Genomic DNA, 23583 nt, shown 5'->3' with positions numbered 1-23583 from the left:
AACAACCAAATACAAAAAAGAAAGTGAAGGTACAAAACTCCAAGGTACTATTTAAGCATGAACAGAAGTAACTTTAGAACCACCTGTAGTTGGGCTCCTGAAACTGAGCATTTCTTTACAAATTACCGCAATGCCAGTTAATGGCACATGCACTTTTGTCATATTAGGTATCAAGTATCAGGGCTTAAACCTTCCGTTGATCATTAAATGACCCCTCCCTAGACCTCAGCACACAGAATAACATCAAACTGGACTGATGGATATGGAGTCATAGCTGTATCAAATTAACTCAATACAAATACATCAAATCACTTGTTATGTCTAAAAAAGCTTCAGAAAGCTCTCGTACAGCACTGGCATCTCTTCATAATCCAATAGCATAGATATGAGAGCTGTGAGAAGACCTAAAATTTATAGTTTAATAAATCTGTTTTACAACATGAGAATGATTATGTTATGTCCACGGCACGTAACACAAAGAATATCTGCAGGGAAGCAAGTTTCCCCCCCATCTAACCAGAAGGGCTTAGAAAGCGACTCAAATGAGATCCTATTCCCCATGATGGATATCCTGCTTTATCTATGTAAGGTATTTCATGTCAGTATTTAACAAATGCCATCAGCAGATTTAAAAATTTTAGTCTGACAAAATGATCACAAGATAGAACTGCTATTTTTCTTTTCTAATTTGGAAGGCATAGAGCAGTAGCAGTACAGATTTTTTATTTTTAACATTTTTAACAATATGGTACTTAAGTGTTTTAAATTTAAATTCAGAAGAAAAAAAATTTTTTTTTTCAAACTAAAATGATCTTTTTCATCACAAATTACGTGGAAGCAGGCAAATATTCTTTGCACCACTTCTGCTTTTTTCTATTAGGAGCTGAGGCTTTGCAAAGTCATACTTGAAATGATAGTTGATTTGAATTAAATCAGGCAATCGATTGTCTTATGAATTGTTTGTCACTTCATTCATACGTATTTGTTGCTTATGTAGTAAAAGAAGAGATAGGTATCATCAAATCACATCCACTGCTGTTTGAGTCACTGTGACTTAGGATCCCTTTATCGAACTCAAACTGTCTTAAAAATACCTATCCTTCCTTCTCCCTGCACAGAAGTCACTTTGTAACCTCACTATTCCACTCCTTAATTTATTTTCTAAACTAATTGTTGCATTTTTCTGTACTTACTCCTACACGAGCCCAGTTAAGAGCTCACCTTTACAACGCCTGCAGTCTAGTTTAAAACAGACCTACCTGAATGATGTCTCTCCGTAGAGGTGCAGAAGTTATGGTCCCGGATCTGAGAGACACCTCCCTAAAAATGTGTTTGTGTTGTTTTATTTGTTGGCTGCACAAGTGATCAAAGAATCACCCAAGAGGAAAGTGGCTTAATCCCAACTCCTGCTTGAAGCAGGTTCCAGTCAGCTGAAGCTGCTGAGAACTATGTCCAGGGAAGTTCTGAATATCTCCAGAATCACAGATAGTTCCAGCCTCTCCGGGCAGCCTGTTCCAGTATTCACCATTTATATAAATCTACTTGGTGACAGAATCAATTTAGATATTAAATAGGCTGCTAGGTGGCAAGCATTTGTGACAGGGAATGCTTGGGGGGTTTCTTTTTAAAGATTAAGGATTTGAAGATTAAGCAATAAAAATATATGTGAAAACTAATAGCTAGTAGTGATTTCTTAAAATTAATTAATAATTAATATGAATTATTACCAATATCATATAATTCTGTTGTCACATAAGTGCTATTTAAACAATATACATATTAGTTGTACCAATAGTAATTAGCAACAAAACACCACCTAGGAAGAGAATTTACAAATGGCTGGCTAATTTACAAATGTAGGTCTTAACTCTTTAACAAGGAATGAGTCACCATTGTCTTAAAAAAACCAAAAAAAACCACAAACTACAGAATTCAAATATATATTTAAATATTGTATGCATAAATAAAAACAAACTAGCTGCCACCCCAATCGAGGAAAACAAAAGGTTAAAGAATTGACAAAATTGATTTTAAATCTAGCATTAAAGTTGATTACCTATCACTGCATGCCTTGTAAGTGGGAAGACATACATAATTTACAATTTTCCCTGTGGCAGCTACACAGTATTTATAATTTATGGTGCTCTTTCCTCTAAATAGATTTTAGTAAAATGAAATGACAGTTCCTGATAAGAACAACCGTCTAATCAGTACCAAGGGAGTGCACAGACACTACTGAAAATTTGTCACCACCATTATAACTATACGTTTGCTTTGCGAAACTTCTAAATAGCCGTTTAAGCTTAAAAACAGTCCATCTTTTTCTAAGATTTTGCTGTATGTACATTAAGAAATTTTATTTATTTTCAGTTACCTAACACTGCATAGCTAGAATACACTTGTAAGAAGAGGGAAGTCATTAGGATCAATCTGCAACACAGCCCGCATTTTTAGAGGTCCTGCCTAGATAGAAGTAACTGTCAGTCAGTCATTTAAAAATCCTTTTGTTATGATCATCTATAGGAACTGCAGAAAGCATCAGAAATTTCCAGTGAGGAGAAACCCACTCCTTTTTACCCACCCGCCACCCACCGTTAGTTCCCGAGACCTACTGATTCCTTTGAAAGACAGACAATTTTTTTAAAATCATTCAGAAAATGTCAGTTGTAAGTGACAATATGCTTGTGACAGAAGGGTGCTAGAAATATCATCCCAAGTCGCATTCATGAACCAGATCCTCTAAGCGCAGAAGAGAGTTTTTCGTTCTTAGCTGGCACGCTTAGATGTCAACTAGAATGAGCCGCCTTCAGGCAGCAACAAATTGGTATGACAAGGGGATTAAAGACCCACGATTTGAGAGACCGCAATTTGCACTTTGGTCGGTTTGTCACAATCTTACTGTTACTTCAATATTGCATTTCAGCAGATATGTTACATGATCACCGTATGTTAATCACAATCACTTGAAACACCAAGGATGCTAATAATTATCATAACACAATGATTACAAACTTAGAGTAACTTCAGATATAAGAGTTACGTTTGAGTACTTACTGGAGACGCATGTACTTGTGTTATTCTTAACTGGTTTTCCAAATCTTGAACTTTATTTTTCAGTTGTGTGTTTTCAGTTTCTAATTCTTGAATCTACAAAGCAAGCGGTTATTGAAACAGCTATTGGGATATTCATTCATTTCAACAACTGTCCATTGAGGGTAAGTTTTATCCGAGATCTAGTGATTTAGAAGCCATGTTTAACTAGTTATCCGATTGCAAAAGATAATTAAATTTCAGTATCTTCCATATTACAACCTTTCTTTTCTCTTGAATGACCTTGCAAGACAGCAAAACATAAAACACTTTCACAGTTATCAGGTCTTTTTTCAGGTTTCTTTTTTTAGGGTCTGTTGCAATTCTTAGGAATCTGAGAATAATGCTGGGAATTATGCTGTCATAGCAAGCAGATTACACAGATATAGCAGCACATTCTTTTATCTTAAAAAAAAACATAGTTCAGAACTTACTCTTTTCTGTAAACCTGCAATTTGTTTCCTTGTTTCAACATCTTTTCCTCCAGATTCCAGAAATTTCCTGTAAGCTAAGTCAAATGCTTGACCAATTGTTAAAGTTATCTCTTCTGCCTTTACATAAAACACAAGATTGAAATAAGTATGTTAAGAATGTTTTATATGATGACTTTCATTTCAGGTGATCACAAAATACTTTACACCATGTACCACGTTCAAAGGGTTGGCTTTATCCAGCATGAAGTCCACACTGCAAAGGGGCACAGCAAATACTCCAGCAAAATACTTTGACAGAAAATGCTATGGAAGGGACTTAAAAATACTTCAGATAAAGAAGGGAGGCTGAACAGGCAAAACAAACCTAGCTAATTTTTAGTATTAATTATGCCTCTAATTTCTGTAAATACAGATAGCATGCTGCCGTATGTCTTTGATGATTTCTGAAGCAAATACAGGCTTTTCAATCATTAAACAAATTGTTTTAGTTTTAATGGATTAATGTTTTCATGTTAGTGGCTGTTTTGACCCCTATTGCTTTTAAATTTGTATTTCAACACTTACTTTTACAAGTCCTATAAAATCTCAATCAGCATACTGTAGATAAATGTTATTTATCTGTGCAAGTATTTACAATTACAGAAATCCAACCAAACACAATTTGCATTTGTATATCCAAATTATAATAACTTAGTAGTTCTATGCCGATTTGCATCATATGTTAACAACGTGAATACACAGTCGGTGCAGAAAATCTACTTTAAAAATAACAGGGTTAAAAATAAGCGTACAAGTTGATCGAGCACACCAAGGTTTCAGAAAAGAATGCTGACTTACAAGAGGCATCAATAAAAGGTGAACGCACAGATATGCCACTTGCCTTAGAACTTCAGTAGAGAAAGCAAACAGTTAAGCAATAACTTTTTTTTTTTATTATTTTTTTAAACAATTTGGCAGGGGGAAAAGATATTGGATAAAAACATTAATCTGGCTAAAGCTAAACTAGAATTTTCTCAACTTTATTGAATGAAAACCTAAAATTGGTTGTTTCTCATGAAAGCAGAGCATTGTGCTCAGTGCCATGAACATTTTTCCTTCGCTACCTGGAGGAACACTAAGGCCTGGATACACAAAAATGGTGCAGGACGTGATGCTCCCAGCCTTTTAACCATCAGTGCAACAGTGAAGTCATTCAGTAGAGGTGTGTAAAGACCTAAGTTCTACAGGAATGGGGAATTTACCTCTCTATCTTTTCACTGTGGAAAAACAAATACAACCACCTTTATTACCAAAAAAAAAAATCTCACAGGAAATTATTTTAACCAAATTAGTCTGAATGAGACCAGAAAAGCTGAACTAGGACTGCTTTAGAGAATAACTGTTTATGTTAGCAAAAGGAAAGTGTAATGGATGCTGGGTGCGTGCAGTCCTATCTTCGTGGAAGGGTGAAGGTTGGCTGAAATGAAAAGTACCAACTGAGGTGGGATCCTTTGAAATCTGAGAGTGCTAATGAACAAAGCATGAAACAGAGGGAAAAAGTCAAGTGAAGTAACAGCTTAGAGAGAAGAAAGAACGGTGCACCGGTCTGGAATAAAAATGGTACTAGTGTGCAGAGACTGCAAAGGCAATTTAAAATCATGGGAATGTGTGAAAAAGAGGCGCAGGAGAGAAATTTGAAGCGAAATAAACAGATGTGTGCAGCAGTTTTTGAACAATACCTACTGAAGGCACTGGAGCAATAATGCAGGTGAACAACAAAACAATCAGAAACTCTATGAAGTAACACATAATGATATATAATTGCACATAAATAGAAGTGAATATAGATCTTTTTCTAAAAAAACAAATAAATATTTCCTTACTATTTCCTTTGTATGATAGCTCCACTACTCCAGAATAAAACAAAAAGAGGGGCTCCAGATTATAAAAAAACCCTAAACATCCACTTTTGGTGTTGGTTCCAGTGTTTTCACATGTTAATTACTTTCTGCCAGGGTAACCACATGGCCCTGTTTCAGCTAGACACCATTTTCTTCATTTCCCGTCCTAAAGTATTACTGTTTTTTCTGCTATTGCACATTTTTGAACAGTTGCCCAGTTCTATCTCAGACACAAGAGATTGTCAGGGGTTGGTGCAATGAATTCTCTATTAGTGCATCACAGCATTAGCAAACTTGAGACATGGCATGGAGTTGGGCAGAGAAAGGAGAACTTTGCTGTAAAAGAAAACAACACAAAAAAAAACAAAAAACAAAAAACCAAACCAAAAAAAGAATAATAAAAATTTTAAAACCCCAAAATCTGAGGCAGACACGTCAGCAGAAGAGCCAGTGAGGGTATCTCTCAGCCACAGGGTTGCAGCAATCTCCGCAAAACAGCTGTGCAAACATTTCAAGCTTGGTGGGATGCATGCAGTCTGTTCTCTGAGAGCATTGCCAATGCTCAGCCTAGGGTATCAAGCTGGGTAGTAAGAAGAATTGTCCCAGAAAGCCACCTTAGATCCATAAAGAAAAAGGTTCTCCTTTAAATTAATGCACCTAACTTACAAGACACTATATCGGCATGAAAGATTATAGCAAAGTGACTTCAATTAAAAGGCAGGCTATCTGCCTTTGTTAACCATTCCTGGTTTATTGCAAAGTAGATCCGTAACAGCCACCCAAATTCTTTTAAAGCGTCTTGCATACTTACACACTTTTCACTGTCAAATACATAGCACAGATGCTTATTTGATTCTGAGTCTTTGCATATGAAAGTAAATATCCTCTTGTCAGTTTTATCATCAGCACAAAATGATATCCTATGGAGCTGACAGTTGTGTTGGACCTCCTGCAAATAAAAAGAAAGATTCTTTTCAAGAAATTCCTTTACTTGCTTAGGATAAAGATGCACAAAGGAAATCTCTGATTTCCTCATGTACGTAAAAGCAGGCAAGTTGCAGCAACATTTTTGAACGCCTCCCATTATACATGAGTGGGCCCAAAAATGGACTTGAAGTATAACAGTAGTTAGCAAACTCATCTCCTAAGAAATGTTCCCATTTTTACTGAATCTAAGCAGGAAATTTTCATTTGGTCAGGATTAATCTGGAAGTGTTTATTTGGACAGTAACTTCTGTTCTAGAGAACTGATTTTACTGTTGCTTTGTGTCCCGGTGCAATTTATTTAGGGACTATGTAAAATACTCTCTTCTTTTTCCAGGTGCATGTCATCTTCAGATTGCATCACCTCCCAGAGTTTGTTAAAATGGTTTTAGTCAAGTAAGTCCTTGCCTTTCTATCTTAAACATAGAAAAGAGAAATGAAATGACTTTATTATCTGAATACAGGGGCACAGAGAGATAAATTAAACATCTAAAGAACTGCTTAGGTGCAACATTAACACCTTTTCAACGTTATTATTTGCATATGTTCAATACAATATTTCACTTACCATTAAAAAGCACATTCCAGCTATTAAGAAAGTTGCAGTGGCAATGCAACTGAGCTTGACAAGAATGAAAGGAACTATCTCAAATATTTTTTTTGTTGTTCTTCAGCAAGACTCTTCTTGGTATTTTATTTTATTTGGCTTATTACATGGGAAAGCAGTATTTGCTTTAAAGGAAAATATGCAGTTCAGATGTGAACTATTATCTATTAAAAAAAAAAAAAGAGTGTTTCTGTGCAGCGCTGGGATTCCCAGATTGCTATAAGGACATAAATAAGTGCATGCCCTCTCTGCACACAACCCTTTACCAAAAAAAAAAAAAAAAAAAAAAAAAAAAAAAAATTAAAAAGTATCATACGGGCATTTTTTCCTCCTTGCTCCAGCTGGGTTCTTTTTCTCAGTCTTTACAGCTGTTCTTCTGCGTGCTCTATTTCTCCCATGTCCCCAGGTCTCCCCCATATTTAACCTATTTTTGTTGTAGCCCTTTAATAGCCACACGTGACAACACATGCTTGCTCTGGTTCTTTTAGTTTTATACATCCATATAACTACTTTATATCTGTTAAGGACAGAACTGCTTTTCTATAATTCTCCTTTGAGTGCCAAGGATGGAATCAAGTCCTGATACACCAGCAGGTCTCCTGTTCCTGCCACAACTAATAGTCATCATGTGAATATAAGCCAATATTACTCTGCAACAATATCAAAGTGATTTTTTTTAAAAAAACATTGGAAAAAAAACCATTGTAAGCAGCGATGGTAATGTGGAATTTAAGTAATTTCCTCAAGGATCTATAAGGTGTGCAAAAAGAAGGAAAACCTGATTCAAATTTGCATTTACATGTAGCTTTAAGAAATGAAGTGGGGGAGATGAAAAGACTACTCATAGCTGACTACCACTTGAGTTAGAACAACATTGCTGAGAGATTAGAAAGTTCCTATTCCCCCAAGAGCTTCTGCCCCACAGCCTTCTGCTCATCTCTGCAGGGAAAAGTTAAGACGACTAACATATTTTGGCATTTAAAACTGTTATTTTAAAACAGTTTTTGCCAGGATATGAGGTTCAGTCCCCCCTTCTGCCCTATGACATAAGGAAGATGCAATTAAAGTTGACACGGATATTTCTTGCCCCCTCTGCTTATGGACTGTTGAATTATGGACTGTTGAAACATGAAACATGTTGAATTCAAGAGTCTGAAGCAAAAATGGGTTGCAAGTAGATAGAGCCTTGGACTAAAGCTACCTTTTCTGACAAGGCAGTATCACTGTCTGAATCATCGCAATTTCTCCAGAATTAAGCAGGAGTAATAAACAGTTCATTCAAATCCAACATTAAACACACGTACAAAAGATTTAAGAGCACTCAGATGTTAAGAATTGCTGACAATTGAATAAATACTATTTAGCTTGATGATATTTATCTCATTACTCCTCTTTGAAGTCTGTGAGGAGGATGTTTTGCTTACTATGTAACCCCTTCCAAAAAACAGAGCGAACAAAGGAGGAGAAACACTATCCACGGGATGACTCGATGGACTTAACGGCTGAAAGGACAGGAATTGTCATGCTGTGCCAGACAAAAAGCCAACAACAGTGCTGATGGCCTGCTACGTCCAGTTTACAGAGAAATGGGTAACTCACCTGAGAAACATAAGTATTCTAGGGAGAGGGGCTAGAATAAAAAAAATTAAAAACCACAAGAAAAGAAGGGGACCCCCGCCCCCCCCCCCCCCCCCCCCCCCAAGGTTAAGGAGAGAGAGGTGCAACTCCAAAGCAGCAGCATGAAGAATGAATCACTGCAAAGTCCTCTCACTCATCTGCACACACCTACATGTGGGCATCTACACAACGGTGACCATTTGGAAAGGTGTTTCTCATACGCTGTGTTAACATTTACTTACCACAGTGTCTTCATCTGTCTCAGAGTTTAAAAGTTCTGGTGTGAAAGGGTTAAAAAAATTAAATCCCACATTAACTACAGTGTGTATTGTGGAGTATCATGTACCTTCCTGGGGAGATGTCACCCATGTGTTCTAACACAAAATAGTAGTTTGGAAGAATTTTTCATCAACAGAACAGTGTTCATTATAATACTTTTTTAAAATACGAAACAACAAAAACATTAAAACCAGTTAAAACAATGTTTAATGACTGCTTTAGCACCATAAACATACAAGTCTCTTACCTTTGTTTTTGGATCTAGAATTTTTACACCATAGATTGAGATTTGTAATTCAACTTTGGGTGTCTTCTGGCCTTCAGATTTCTTGATATGTCTTGCAAACTATAAGATGAAAAATACAACAGCAACTGCATTAATAGCAAGTTTTCTTTTTTTTTTATTACTTCTCATTTCGTCTCCACTCCTTCCACCTGAAGCTGTTTCCTTCCTTCTTCAAAAAGCTCTTATAAACAACACCAACCATTCCTAAAGTGCAGGTGGGCACAGAACAGCATTTCTGACAGCACCCTGTACCTATAATTCAAGAAAAAATGTTTTATTACTTAGCTGGTTCTCTTGAAACTTTTATCTGCTGTTTATACACTTAATTTAAGCTTCTACATGAGATTTCTGGGAGAGCAGTAGAAGCAAACTGCTTGGCTGTTGAGCAGGGAACATCATTAAATTTCCCACATCCCACTGTTTCTACACGCCCTCCCGTACACATGCGCGGAGGGTACTTCCCATATGTTTCTCTAAGGAAATCAGTTCTTTCAAACAGGTTCAGTTTGAAAGCATTACAGCTGTCAACGCCTAAGAAATACTTGATCTCTTCTACCATATTCTCAGGATTTATTTGCTAACATATTTATTTGTTCACTAGTTGATGGCTAGACAACACTTTATATGACTGGGTTAGGCAACGTGTCCTATTCAACACATTTCCCATCCTTTTACATCTCCTTTCCTAGCTGCTAGATCTGACCTGTCCTTCTCTCACGAGCACTGCGCATAAACTAAGCAGAGTACCTAAAATTTGCTACTGCAAGGCAGCTGGGAAGGGTCAGGAATTTGGGTAACTTTCTTAGCAAAGACACAGACTTGCTCTACACTTGCTGTGTTATGAGCCCTTTTCAAGTCTCCGACAGCCTGGCATGGTATTTTCAAATGCATAAATAAGGATGATGATTCAGTGAAGGCCAGAGGAGATGGAGTCTGCTTCACAGCTACATGTCTGAAGAAACCATCCCCAAACTTGCTCCCACTCAAGTATAAGGGATGCTGTAATTCACCATCAGTAGATAACACCGTATAAAAAGTCAGTGAAAACAATGACTTTTAGTGGCATAAAGAGTCTACGATGTCAACAATGGTGCTAATCTATCTTAAGAAAGGTTAGACCTGGAAGAAAGCAGCATGAATTACCTTGTGATTGCGAAGTACTTGGCTGTAGTCAACTGATTACTCCCCCCAAAACACCTACACACCTGATTTCAATCAATTATTGAAGCAATAGGTGAGGGTTTGGGTTTTTTCGCTCTGTCCCTGTTCCTATGCCAGTTAGTACTTGGGAAATCCTTCTATGAACTCAACTGCTTTACACAGTATGACTGTCTCCATCTGTTTTATTTCATTTTTCTTGTAGGCATCTCTGTAAATGGCAAATTATTGACTATTTTAAGAACCACTCTAAAAGCACATAAATAACCCGATTTTCCCATCCTCCCGATTTTATTCTATAATATGATGTCACACTTACTGAAAAATTTAGTAACAAAATACTAATTTATATTTAACCTTAATTACTTCATACAGTAACGTGACCTATCCCGTTTCTTACTGGTTAATGAATCATCAGATTAGCTGATAAGTATCACACACTTCACAAGTTAGTTAAAAAAAAAAACCACCAACGAACTCCAAAACACCAAATTAAAAAAAAAAATATATAAGCCACTCTATGCCATACTCAAAATCAACTCTTAAATCTAAATACCCATTTTACATTTCAGCAGCTAGGATTGCTTCAGCCACGGTCCAAATATTTTATGAAGGCTTGTACATGATGACTTACTAGTGAAAACCAGCAAGGCAAAAGTCAAGCAAACCCACCGTAACATCTAGTTCTGCCCTTCTTCAGTATCACGTGTATGGCTCTTGCACCGTACGTATGCTTTTCCTGCCCTCCTATGTATCTTCATGCCCATTTCTCACACAGTATACTTTTCGTACAGTTTAATGGCCACGCCAATCCCTTTATTAAGGTGGGTCATCTTATATGCACATTAAAAAAATAATTATATAGAAAATAAAATTTAAAACCCCTAATCACTGGTTTGAAGGTGTTTTGGCCAACAACATTTCTAGACTTTCTAGAACAAATCATATTTGCTACACAAAAAAAAAAAAAAATCTAATAAAAATTACTAATTAACCCCCCCAAGAATCTGACTTAGATTTTACATTGTCAGGTTAACCTGTTTGATTCTTAAGTCTCTGTTTTAAAAAACAGGAAAATGATAGGCCAATCAATGTTTTAGTAATGCAGGGTTTTTCCCCCCAAGATGAATATAAAACTTAAATTGTCTTTCAGATAATTTTCATACACTTACTTAAAATTCCCCCTTCGCCAGCTCTCCTTTCTGATTGCTAATTTGCTCATGTCCTTTTGTTGGATAAAGCTCTGGGGACCCGTGTGGCCCCTTTCCATGGCACAGCAGGGCTCTGCGCTCGGCTCACGGCTGCGCGTCACCTGCAATGACCCCAACCCCCCCAGGTCACCTGGCCGGTCTGGGCATCTCAGTTTCCCATGTACTTCACAGCGCACAGAAACACACCAATGCCATAGATAATCCTGGGGCACACCTCGATGTGGAGCAGCCTTGAACTTCAGTGAACCCTGGCTTTTTTGGAAGGTCTCTTTACAAACAAGATGCACACAATTATTTATACACAGTAATGAAGAGGAGCTATAAACCATATTTGATTTTACCAAGCCACAGCCAGTATGTGTTGAGAATGATGAAATGTTTGGTTTTCCAACTGTGATCATCTTATCAGAATCCCAAACAGTATCTACGTGAAAACTTTTTAGAATAACTAGATTTTAATAACTTGCATGAGTTTTAGAACAGCTGGCCAAAGCTTGCTCCAAGTAGTCAAGAAGTCTTACAACACTGAGGAAGTTCCAGAAGATAACTCTGTGCCAATACTAAAAAATAAATTAGGGTAAAAAAAAAAAAATGACCCTACCACATCTCCACTCTCAAAAGGCATAAATCAAGTTCAAGAACTAGGGAATTCAAGTGAGATGAAGTTAACGATTATCAATATGGGTTTTACAAAAAAACGTGGCCCGTCAAAACACACAAAGCTGAGTTTTGTATGTTGTTAGATTTAGGAAATGAAGCAATACTAAGAAAGTATTAGTTAAGTTAGTTACATTAGTCTCCAGATGCAGTTATAAACAGGAAATTGTCATTGGGAAGATATGTTTCTAATGTATTCCAGCAGGGCTTGTTTCTGAAGCATGACATTATTGAACAGTGACCAGGAGGAAAATAATTACTGATAAAATCCACAGGCAGAAAAAATAAGAGAGGGGGGGGGGGGGGGGGGGGGGGGGGAAGAGAGGGAAAAGTAATTAACAATCTGAAATCTAAAATCGTTCCATAGGAAGCTCAATGGTCACAATGGCTGATGGAGGGGCAAACAACACAAATAATACCTCGCCAGCCAGACCACCACCGCAGGTTGCCTGTATCCAAAAAAACCCCATCTCTGTTGCAATACCAACTCTGCGAATCATACATACAGGAACAAACTTTCTTTCTGGGGAGACTACCTTGTGAAGACAGAATTAAGAAACTCTTGATGTCACGTTAGGCTTTCCGCTAACTGTGGACTTTCTTATGAAACTACAACTGGGAAGAAGAACGTGACCGCTGGATATTTCAGAAAGATACCTAAGAACACAACAGCTGCACCATATCAGCTGCTTGTGAGGAACTACTCAAACTGTATGTGCTGAGGTTTGCAAATGCAAAAAGCTGCTGACAAAATGAAGAAAGGTCACAGAATATTTGCAAAAGCCAGCAGAGGACTGGAAACCCACTTTAAAAGAAACTCCATCAAATAAAAAACAAGCTAAGGGTGAAAGAGAAACACAAAAGCAGCTCTTTAACACAGACTTCCAGAAATGCAAATGAGCTTCTTAATCAAAGGTTTACCGGGCTGCAGTGCCTGAAAAGTACACATAAATAAATTCAGAAAGTCTGGTGTGGTCACTTCAACAGTTTTCCTGCCTGCTCCTTCTTCTATGTCGCGACAGGTATCATCCACCCATCAGTGATTCCATTCGCACCCAACCTTCTCCAGAATGCCAGGCTCAGCCACCTCCCAAACCTGTGCAGGTTTGAACAGCAGATCCTAACACTTAGGCAGGCATCAGCCCATTTGCTTTTTTTATTTTTTTTTTCTTCTGTTTTTCCTACTCGTTCCCCCTACCTAAAGAGGACCCTGGGGGACCTCCTGACAGGGCAGATTTACAAGCATTATCTTCCCCTTCCAGCACGCATCTGAAACAAGGCAAGAGTTGCAGCTCACAGAGTTTCGAGATTATTTAAAAGGGTAAAAATCTGTAGCCTCTCATTGGCATCAAAATGCACAACGATATAAGATTATAATGAATCACAGCATGGCTTGAGAAGAGATACGATGGGCCAAATTCTTAAGCTGTTAGTTTATACATACGTAGTTCTCAGGCAAGGCAGCCAGGTTTGGCCCCGTAACAATATCAGCAGGTCAGTGGGATGGGCTAGCTTTTATTTCACTGCTTTGCAATTAACATCCTATTTTTCTTGAATCTTTTATGGAAAGCAACAGATATAAATAAATTTATTTTCTATGGTTTAATTGACTTTTTAAAATTAAAAAAAAAAAGAAAAACTTCCACATATCTGGTCTATTATTACGGTAGCAGGGAAAACAGCATACTCTGAGACTTACCTTTGAAAAGCTTATATGCATCAAGTCTCAGCAAACCACAATCAGACGATTAATCAGCAAAAAAAAAAAAAAATGAGGAAAAAAAAATATCACATTTCAAAAACAGCCAGGAGGCTTTAGTTGAAGAAATAACGGATAAAAAAAATAAATCCCATCTTAATCAATTTATGCTATACAAATTAAAACTATGTTATTTTATTTAATATTAACACCTCACTGCACAATTCAAGAGTTTATTATAAAAACTCAGGACCTGAAAAGGTATACATTTCTGTGATTTGGGTGCTAACTTTCAGCCCAAGAAATAGATGTTCAAGTCCTTCATTTTACACAGGCTTCCAGTGAGACTGCAGACATCGTACTTCACGTGGACACCTTAAAAGATAACTGTTTGAGGGAACACAGGTGTCTAAGCTGAGACATCACACTATACCTAGCACTGAGAAGATATTTCTCATCTTTTTTTTTCATAACAACACTCATGATAAGGAAAGATGCGAGGGGGGAAGAGAAAAAAAAAAAAGCCCTATCTCTTTTGCAGCAACTGCATATACCATCTTTTTTGGTCATATTACTGTCCAAACTATTATGCACGTTTTATGTGGGTTATGAAATCGCAACCTCTGAAAAATAGCTGTCTCAAAGATTAAAAAAGATGAAAAGGCCACAGATCTGCAAACCTGAACATCTCAATCTGTTGGCTAGGGAAAAATCTGTCTCAGAAACCCATTTCTATGGAATATGTTGTATTTTATTTTCCAGACACACACTGGATGGAGAAGGCGGCTATTAATTGATTAACTACAGTGCAGAAGACAATGCAGTACCATCTTCTTTCCATCTCTCACTCCCTGAAGGTTTTTTTGGTTAGTTGGTTGGTTTTTCTGGGGTGGGGTGGTGGGGCTCTTTTGCTTTGTTTTGTTTCGGGGTGGGGGGGTGGGGTTGTTATTTTGTTTGGTGGTGTGGGGCTCTTGTCTTTTTGGTCTTTAGGTTTTGGTTGTGGTTGGGTTTTTTTGTTGGTTTGGAGGTTGTGGGGGTGTTTTAGTGGTGTGGACTTTTTGTTTGGTTTTGGGGTTTTTTTTTGAGAGGGTGTAAGCAGGTATTCTCTTCTTCAGCTCTTCTCATCTGGTCTGCTTTGGTGTTCAGGCTGGCCCTGGCTGGTCTGGAACCACACATTCTGCTTTCCCCAGTACTTCAAAGAGAACAGTCGTGGCTGTAAGGCTGGACTGGAAACCTCTTCATCCCAATATTAAAAGATTTGCTATACTCCACTCTCCTCTGTCCTTTCAACAACAAATAACCCCAGCTTTAACAGAAAAGAGAGCTCAGAACAATATCCACTGATGGTCCGTCCAGCAAGGGAAATAGCAGGACAGCACCACAGCATGTGTGGAAGAGCACTCTTCACTTTGTGTGTCCTTACGTGCCAAAGAGCTGATGAAGAATATTTCATGTGGCTTCAAAGTGATTAACTCTACTTACATTATCTCTAATCATCTCCACTTACAGAAGAAAAGAGGAGGAGAAAAGGAGACTGAGCTGGAAGTCGGGTAAGTAGGAACAGCCTTAAGTTACGGACCTTGCAAAAACATCCCTTCGAAGACTGTAAAAGGAACAGCCCTAAAATCAGGTGTTTATGCCTGGTTTCTCCCCGACACCCTTCCATGCCACTTTCTTACCCATGCTCTGGTTGTGCTGCCCTTCCCATCTGTTATGCTGATCCCTCCACCTTTTCTCACCTCTGGCAACCCTTCAAGCTCTTTTTGAGAAGGACCAAATTAATTCTTACAGTCTGATTTAGAAGTTACATCCTTCATTAATTAAGGACAGTATTCATTTAACTTTATTCCAAGGTGTAAATGTTGTCAAATCACACTTTATAATGTAGGTATGTGCTGATACAACACCTTGGTACCATTTTCCTTAGCTTTTATTTCATTCTAAAAATTTGACTAGCAACCGGGAAGGAAAAAATTGTTTGTAATAAATTCAGTTCACCTTCTCTTAGAAATAAAAATACACATTTTAAAACATTAGCGTTCAACTTTCTTCTTTCTTCTGCAGTACAGCTTGAAGAAATTTGAAAGCACAAGAGGGAAATCCCAGCTAGAGAAAACCACTGGATAAACCTCCAGAAAATTTAAGTATAGATGCTTGAAAAACTGTATTCAAATTGCAACTGACCCAGTAAAACTGTCAAGTGTTTAGAAAATGCAGTAGTAGTGTTTGGGATAAAAAACGTGCAATGAAGCATCAAGAAAAATTTCCTCCAAGTTACTGCGTTTTCGTGTAGAACATCAGCGCCACCTGCTGGTAGATGCTCACATGCTCATGGGACGGCTGCGGCAGTTTCGCACAAACCTACGTTTGTCAAGCGAAGAGACTTAGCGCTGCGGGAGTCAAGAGCTTTTGATTTAAGGAAGTAAAGAGTTGTGTATCAAACGCCTATTCTGACACAGTTTGATGACATGATGGCTTAAGAGAAATAGTTTATAGCTGACAATATTTCATGGGCTATGTATCACCGCAAGCACGTGACTTCAAAAGGTTATTAATGCGATGCACACCAATTGTAAAAATAGCTCCAAATAAAGTCAGCTTTTTTCTGTTAGCTATTAATCTCCATTAAAAGCAAATTATGATTAAAAACATTGTGATTAAAACCAAATCCCTATAATAAAAATATAGCCTCACAAGCTATACATTAAATTCCTATAACCCTCAAAACACTATATAAGTTTTCTTTCAATATAAGACATCAGTTTTCAAGCTGGTTTTACTGGTTTAAAAATTTTAATTAACATATTCTAAAAACAAGCTAGAGATGTGTGGTCTATAATAAAATCCAGTACCGCTAGGCTTCTCTTCAAAGAATTCAGATACACAACATAAGTCAATATTGAAATGAGTCTTCAATTAATTGAGGATTGTTTCAAATATAAAACCTCTTCATTGCTCTCTGAATTCTGTTCCAAGATTTTTCAAGTCTTTCCAAAAGTTGTCTTTAATTACTTTGTGAATTTTCTAATAAACTTGCGATTATATAAGATCCCAATGTAATACTTGACATCTAAGCTCCAAGCTTCCGAGCTTGAAGAAAATCCTCGAATGTTGGCAGCAACGATTCAGACACATATCTCCAAGGCAGTTTATTTAGGGAACACGTGTAAAAAGTTAGAATGGATACCAACAGTGCAACGACACCACCAGGATATACAAAAAAATTTTTACTTCTAAATTTTAGTGCTAGGCTGACATGTTTTTTTCCCAAGAAAGGAAAATAGCTCTGGCTATTTCTATACTTCAGAGAACAGGTATTTGACATCCTTTTTGGACCTGCTGTCACAGCACATTATTTCAAGGGACCAAATTATACAATCCGAACATCAGAGCGCCTGGTGATGAGCGAAAGCCCAGCTCAGCCTGCGGTTCCACATTGAGACAGAAACTTAGCAGCTGCTTTACTTAGAGGCAGCCTGATAGAACATCATTAGACTAGAATCAAAACTTCTCCGTAGCAGGATATTATCTTGATCGATTTCTGCACAGAATTAACAGTGCAGCGGGTAACAGGATTTTATAAACAAAATACCTAACACAACGTGCTTCACTCCAGTATCAGCCGTAAGCTGTGCAAGGTGCACACAAACCCATACATTTTGTTTCCACTGGTAGCATGCTGCAATGATTAAAAAAGGGTCACACTTATATTAGCCTAAAAGACTTGAAAAAAACTCGGCAATAATGTCTCTGATGAAATGCAGCAGAGTAAATCTTTTTGGCATAAAACGTTCTAAGAATTGACTAAGCGAATTTTTAAAGGCAGCTGTACTATTCTGGTAGCGTGAAAATAAAGGCCAAGAACTTCTGGTTCAATACCTCAACACAATTACTAATTAATCTTGTAAAGGTGTTTTTTCGAGAGAAACCTCAGTATTGAAAGCTGCGCTATATGAGGTGTTGAAACCAGGACAATGCCTTCTTCTTTCTTTTATTTTTTATTATAGTAATAACACAGAATCACATTTTTCAGCATTGATTCTCAAAAGTTTCTGTTTCCAAAGAACTTCTGCTTACATGAAAAACAGAAACTCTGCAAAAAGTTATGGAAAATACAATAGTAGGCAGAACAATTTTTACATCTAAATAAACTGATGCTCCAACAGCTCTTAGGAGGTAAACGTGAAACAGCGCGATTCCACAGCAATGTGCACTAGCAGGCAGATGAAACCAGCATTCCTGCTGCAGCTCATGGCATTGGAAGGGCTGTAGGCATATCAGCTGTCACTCAGTCAAGTCAAAGCCACGTTATCAGTTAGCAACCCTCAACAAACCATTCCCCTAGGACACCTCCTAACTATCTACCGAGTCCCTCAGTGCCCAAGGACGTACAACCAAGGAGGTACTGTAAACACCTGATCTTTGTGCGCACAGAACTTTTCCAATGAAGCACGAAGACCTGGAGGACAAAGCAGGAATGCCCCTTGTCATAAACAGGCTTGGTTTGTAAACCCTGTTCTCTCACGATAGCTCTGTTTCCAGGTGCGTCACCGGTTGTCACAGCTGGAGGGTGAACAACATTCATGCCCATGTCGCAAACACTCCCCTCCACGCTAAGTCAGTTTACGTGGATCAGACACGTTAGCTTTAGATGAAGAGCAGTCAGGGACAGCCAGTACTCACAGAGCTGTTGTAGCCCACTTACGGTGCGGTTTGACGTTCTTACTCCTGCTCTGTGGCACCAGCACTTACCTTGAGCAGGTGAGTACTCTGTGTTTTGCAACAGGTGGCAACTCACCTAACCAGGGCTCACAGGAAAGCAACACACAGCCCAGAGAAATGCAGGACAGACGTTACTGATATCGCTGTTTTTTTCAGTCAAAGCAGCATTCATTTTCTTAAATTCCCTGGCAACACACTTGGAATGCCGCATTAGAGGCATTCAATAGCCATAAAGTGAGGATGGCAGCTAAAACAAATTGTTGCTATCGAAGTCTGTATTAATGAAGCCCTGAAGTTTCCAAAGAACAAGCATTACACATTAAGGTACATAAACTTTATACTACAAATAATTGTACAAGCTAGGAGACAACTGAATATTTGTACAGCAGAACATCTGATAATGCAGACGTAATAGGGAAGGGCCCTGTGAAGAGATTAGGAAAAGCGACTCCTTACAGATTCAATGAATTTACCTAGAAACACTTATAAAGCGTTAGTTGTCATGTTACAAAATATACATTCTATTTATATTTCATTAAGAACTCTTTCTTACCTTCAGTTTTCTAACAGCATCTCTTACAACTTCTGTGCCTTTGGGCTGCTCTACCTCCGTACTGCCGAGAAACTGGAAAGATTGTAATTTGTGAGAAATAAGTAAGTTATGCATTGAAAGGCCTAATTAACTCAGGTAATCTTATTTTCCAATTATTTCCAAGTAACATTTTGGAAACACAATCGTTCCAATAGTTGATAAATAAAAAAAATCTTCATACAGCTATTTTTATTAAAGAAAATAACAAGAACTAAATTCTAATTCAACAAATCAGAGTTATCAAAAGCAGCTTTTAAAAAATGTTTTATTTATCTCAATCCTATACAAGTGTGTAAATTAGAAGTTAAGTACCTTTTTCCACTGGGAAACTGTCACTTTGGTAATATCATCTCTTTTGGAAAAAAATTTAAAAAATGCAAAATAAAATACTGACATAAGATACTTCCCATGAATCAACAAGAGCCAATGGTTTGGACAATGCTACTAAAACTTTCATAGTGATGCAAGGTAAATTAAAAAGACCTGATTTTGCTCTCAGAGCTGCTTGGTACAGTAATTTCATGGACTTAAAGGAACTGGGCTCCAACTTACATAAAAACAAGGCTCGTATTCAAAGAAATGCTACTAGAGAGCGTATTTTACCAAGTAAGGTTTTAACAACAACCAAACATACACCTGTTAAGATACAAAGTATAATACTTCAAAGGGATATTACTGTTTCTTTATTTGTACACTGAAATGCCTTTACATTCTTGTGCACGGTTATGCTTGCCTTCTACTACACTGTTATGAAAGGTACAACAATCCTGCCCAAACCGCATCTGTGTAGTAATTTTGAATTGCCCAATTTTCTCATTGAGGTGCAGTTGGTCTGAGTCACACCAGGTACCTGAATATGCCAAAATAATGCTAGAAAGAAGGAACAAACCCCTTTTTTCTCTCTAAAGTACACAATTGCCTGTGCAATGTGACACACAGACACGTATAATTTTTGAGTCTTAGCAGTTTCAAAAAGAACTTACATTTGCCACATGACAGATGCTTTCAACATAGTTCCTCTGAAGTTTTACATTTTATTAAAACTTAAAAATGTGATTACTGCAGTCAATGTGCTCAAGCTGTACTCCTGCAAGGAAACTCTGCAGCTTTACCAACAATCCATCGCATTAGGAATATGCTATTAACTCTGAAATACGATGTGCCATCTTAAATACACCAGTGTGTAAATCAAAACACTATGCACATCTGCTGTCAATATTGCCTACTATTAAAATTCTCCAGCTAGGAGAGCAAGGTTTTATAATAACAGAGCAGAAACCTCTGATTAGATGTCTTCCATGCAACGTTTCTGATAACTTTAAATAGAGGGTGTGTTCTTCCCTGGAAAAGTGACAGTTGCAGAGAAAGCATATAAAGAATGATCCTTGGACATTATAGATCCTACATGTGACAGAAAGGTGAGTAAATATATGTAAGCCAATGTATGTGAGTGGAAAAAAAAACACCCAAAGCTTACCACAAGCTTAAATGGGCAAGAAAGGTTCTTTTATACATATATATATAAAATATTTTTATATTTTTATATTTTTATATATATAAACATATATATAATATTTTTATATTTTATATATATATAATATTTTTATATTTTTATATATATAAACATATAGATAAGAACCTTTCTTGCCTGACCTTATCTACTTTTTAAGAGGAATGCTGATCAAATCAGATACCTGCACACAAGTGTATCTATCCACCAGCCACTTGGCACAACACAAGAGGCAGAAGCAGGATTGCTGTCAAGTCTGTGAGTAGGCGAGGGTATGTTATATACAGCACTGCATATAAAGCACTGCTTCCTGCAGAAACATGGGAAATAGCAGCCGCCAGCGTGGACAAGGCTCAGTGACCGGAGGACGCGGGTCCCTGCGCGCCGCGGTGACGGGGCAGACGGCTGAGCATACTCCACGCGCACTTCCCAAGACCCGTGAGTTGGGAAACCAGCAGCTCCAGAGGCATTATCAACGTAAGCCGCCTGGTACTCCTCGATACAGCTTTAGGGGCCAGGCCTTGGGTGGAATTGTGTCCAGTACAATTGTAGATGCCCTGGGTAACGCTGCCTCGCCTGCAGCAGCTTCTCCAGAAGGGCACAGGGCTGCCCGGCATTTCTCAGTTGCTCACTTCCATCCAGATGGCCGAGATAGCAAAAGATAGCTCATAAGCACGAGAATCATTTCCCCTCCCCTTCCCTCTGCTATCTCGCTCTGATTCACAAAGTCCAAGAAAGATGAAGGTATCTTTGCTGCGTTCAATAATTCCCAGCAGCAGACTAATCTTTCCATAAACAATAACTTCCATAAATACTGTTTTCCCAGGGGGGAAACTTAGCTCATACCTCATGCTAACTCACATTACTGCCTTAGAAAGTGTAAGCACCAAATTAAGCTTCTGCTGCAGCTGGGGAATCTGTTAAATGTCACTGATTTTTTAAGCCCATAGCAATGTTCCCCAAATCAGAAATTACCATTTCTGATGACGGAGGGGAGGGAGAAGTAGACATCTAAAGAAACTGCTGAAAGCACAGGCTGAAATGACTGACAAAACCTGAAGAAACACGTACTAGATTGGGTTTGCTCTGCAAGTCACCAATGAAATAAACAATCAAGACCCAAAGTATATGGGAACATCATAAGCATTATATCAATATTTATGGAACATAGCCAGAATTCAAGCAGTCATTCACAATGAGCTGTCTTCCCAATGAGTATCGGGTTTGACATTAAGCATCACTACTGAAATTTTTATTGCTCTCAGCGGTTTTGAACTGGATGTAGAATTAAAGCTTATGCTTAATGAAGTTATTCAGCATAGGAAAATATAGTAAAATGCAGTATTTTTTTGCATTTTATTATTTTTTTGCATATTATTAAAAAACAAAGATGATTTGTATTTTAAGTGTTAATATCAGAAATTCGGAGGCCATGCCATGGGTTGCATTGCTCGTATCTGATATGCATTTGTATCTCTGTTAACTGCAGTTCCATTATTTTTATTCAGATATGCTCGAATCTTATTTATAACTGCTTGCACATTTTATGCCTCACCTCCACAAGTTTTCTCATTTATTTTCGGTAAGACAGTAATAAAAACAGCCATTGAGAGCAAATATTCTGGATATTTGTATTAATTAGACCGACCTATGTGGGGGCAAAATATTAGCAGAATTTCAAATCAAGACAAGTTATTTTCTAATTGTAACAGAAGAATAACTATGCAATACAGGTTTAACATATAGCTAACATATTAACTGGAGGCTTTTTATTGCTTGCTTTTTCAGCTACTCTGTACCTTTTCTGTGTGATCTGCCTTATCATCATATTTTGTTTAATATTAGGTACCAATTACCATGGCATTACTCCTGATAGTTAAGCTAAGCAAACACATCTATATTTGCAAAGCTGAGACTTTAGATGACAAGCTCAATGTGAGGAAGGCCCCCGTGTTTGTACAATCCCTACCACAGCGGCTGCGCTGCCACCTCAGGGATTTCTAAAGTAAGTAACTAGCAACCAATTCACCATCCTCATGATATGGGGAGATGGCCACTTCATTATGGTCTTCTCAGCGGACTTTTCTCACCAAATCTCACACAAAGAACAAGTATTTGTTATATCAGGAGTTTGGTACAGCTGTAGCATCGATAGTATAAATACTCATCACGTTTCAAAGCAAAATTAGTAAATATGAAACTTCCCTTTTGAGGATCAGGCTCCTTTAGAAAGCAATACTGATGCAGAATTCTAGATAAGAACTTTAAAAGTCAGCGATTGCTTTGATCACTCCGGGTTCCCTTCCGCGGACCTGGCTGATGAGGAACAACAACATGAAATGTAACTGTTCCTGAGAGCCAACTCATACAACACCCACACTTCATTGGAGAAGAGAGAAACAGAAAATAATGTAGCAGTTCCCCTTCAGATCATTCACTATTAATCCTATATGCAAATTAATGAACACTTAAGAATTTAATGCATTTATTAACGTCAAATCCATAATACAGAGGAAAAACGTTTACATAAGATTGTTACATGTATTTTACTGTTTGGAGCTACTAAAAGGGTTATTCTTTTAATTGGTTTACTTCACGCATAAGCCAACTCAAAGAAGAATGATCAATAAGTTAGGCTTGCCACTAGGCTGACCTTTTAAAATATTTATGTATTGTTGAGATTAGTGCTAATGGGAAGTTCACCATAATCATACTGAGTTTCAGTTAGATAATTTAAGAAATGTCAAGATGATGACATTTACTCTTTTGTATAACATCAAGCATGCTAGGGCAATGTCTTCCCCGTATAGATTACTACACACTTTTCCCTGCAGTCCTCTGTTCTTCCGAACGCATT

General features: G+C 37.7%; 1 protein-coding gene across 5 annotated transcripts in view; it reads right to left on the bottom strand.

The window, feature by feature from the left end:
* Nucleotides 1–23583, bottom strand: part of GULP1 (GULP PTB domain containing engulfment adaptor 1) — a 162996-nt gene that overhangs the window by 27022 nt on the left and 112391 nt on the right. For all 5 annotated transcript variants that reach the window (XM_040604502.1, XM_040604500.1, XM_040604504.1 and 2 more), the window contains 5 exons: nucleotides 19178–19249; nucleotides 9139–9237; nucleotides 6216–6353; nucleotides 3525–3641; nucleotides 3055–3147 (listed from right to left, as the gene is read on the bottom strand). In XM_040604502.1, coding sequence (XP_040460436.1) covers nucleotides 3055–3147; nucleotides 3525–3641; nucleotides 6216–6353; nucleotides 9139–9237; nucleotides 19178–19249 — 519 coding nt within the window. The remainder of the gene's footprint in view (nucleotides 1–3054; nucleotides 3148–3524; nucleotides 3642–6215; nucleotides 6354–9138; nucleotides 9238–19177; nucleotides 19250–23583) is intronic.

This window comes from Falco naumanni, chromosome 8 (assembly GCF_017639655.2).
Source record: "Falco naumanni isolate bFalNau1 chromosome 8, bFalNau1.pat, whole genome shotgun sequence".
NCBI classification, from domain to species: Eukaryota; Metazoa; Chordata; class Aves; order Falconiformes; family Falconidae; genus Falco; species Falco naumanni.
This window is presented reverse-complemented; position numbering and strand designations above follow the sequence as displayed.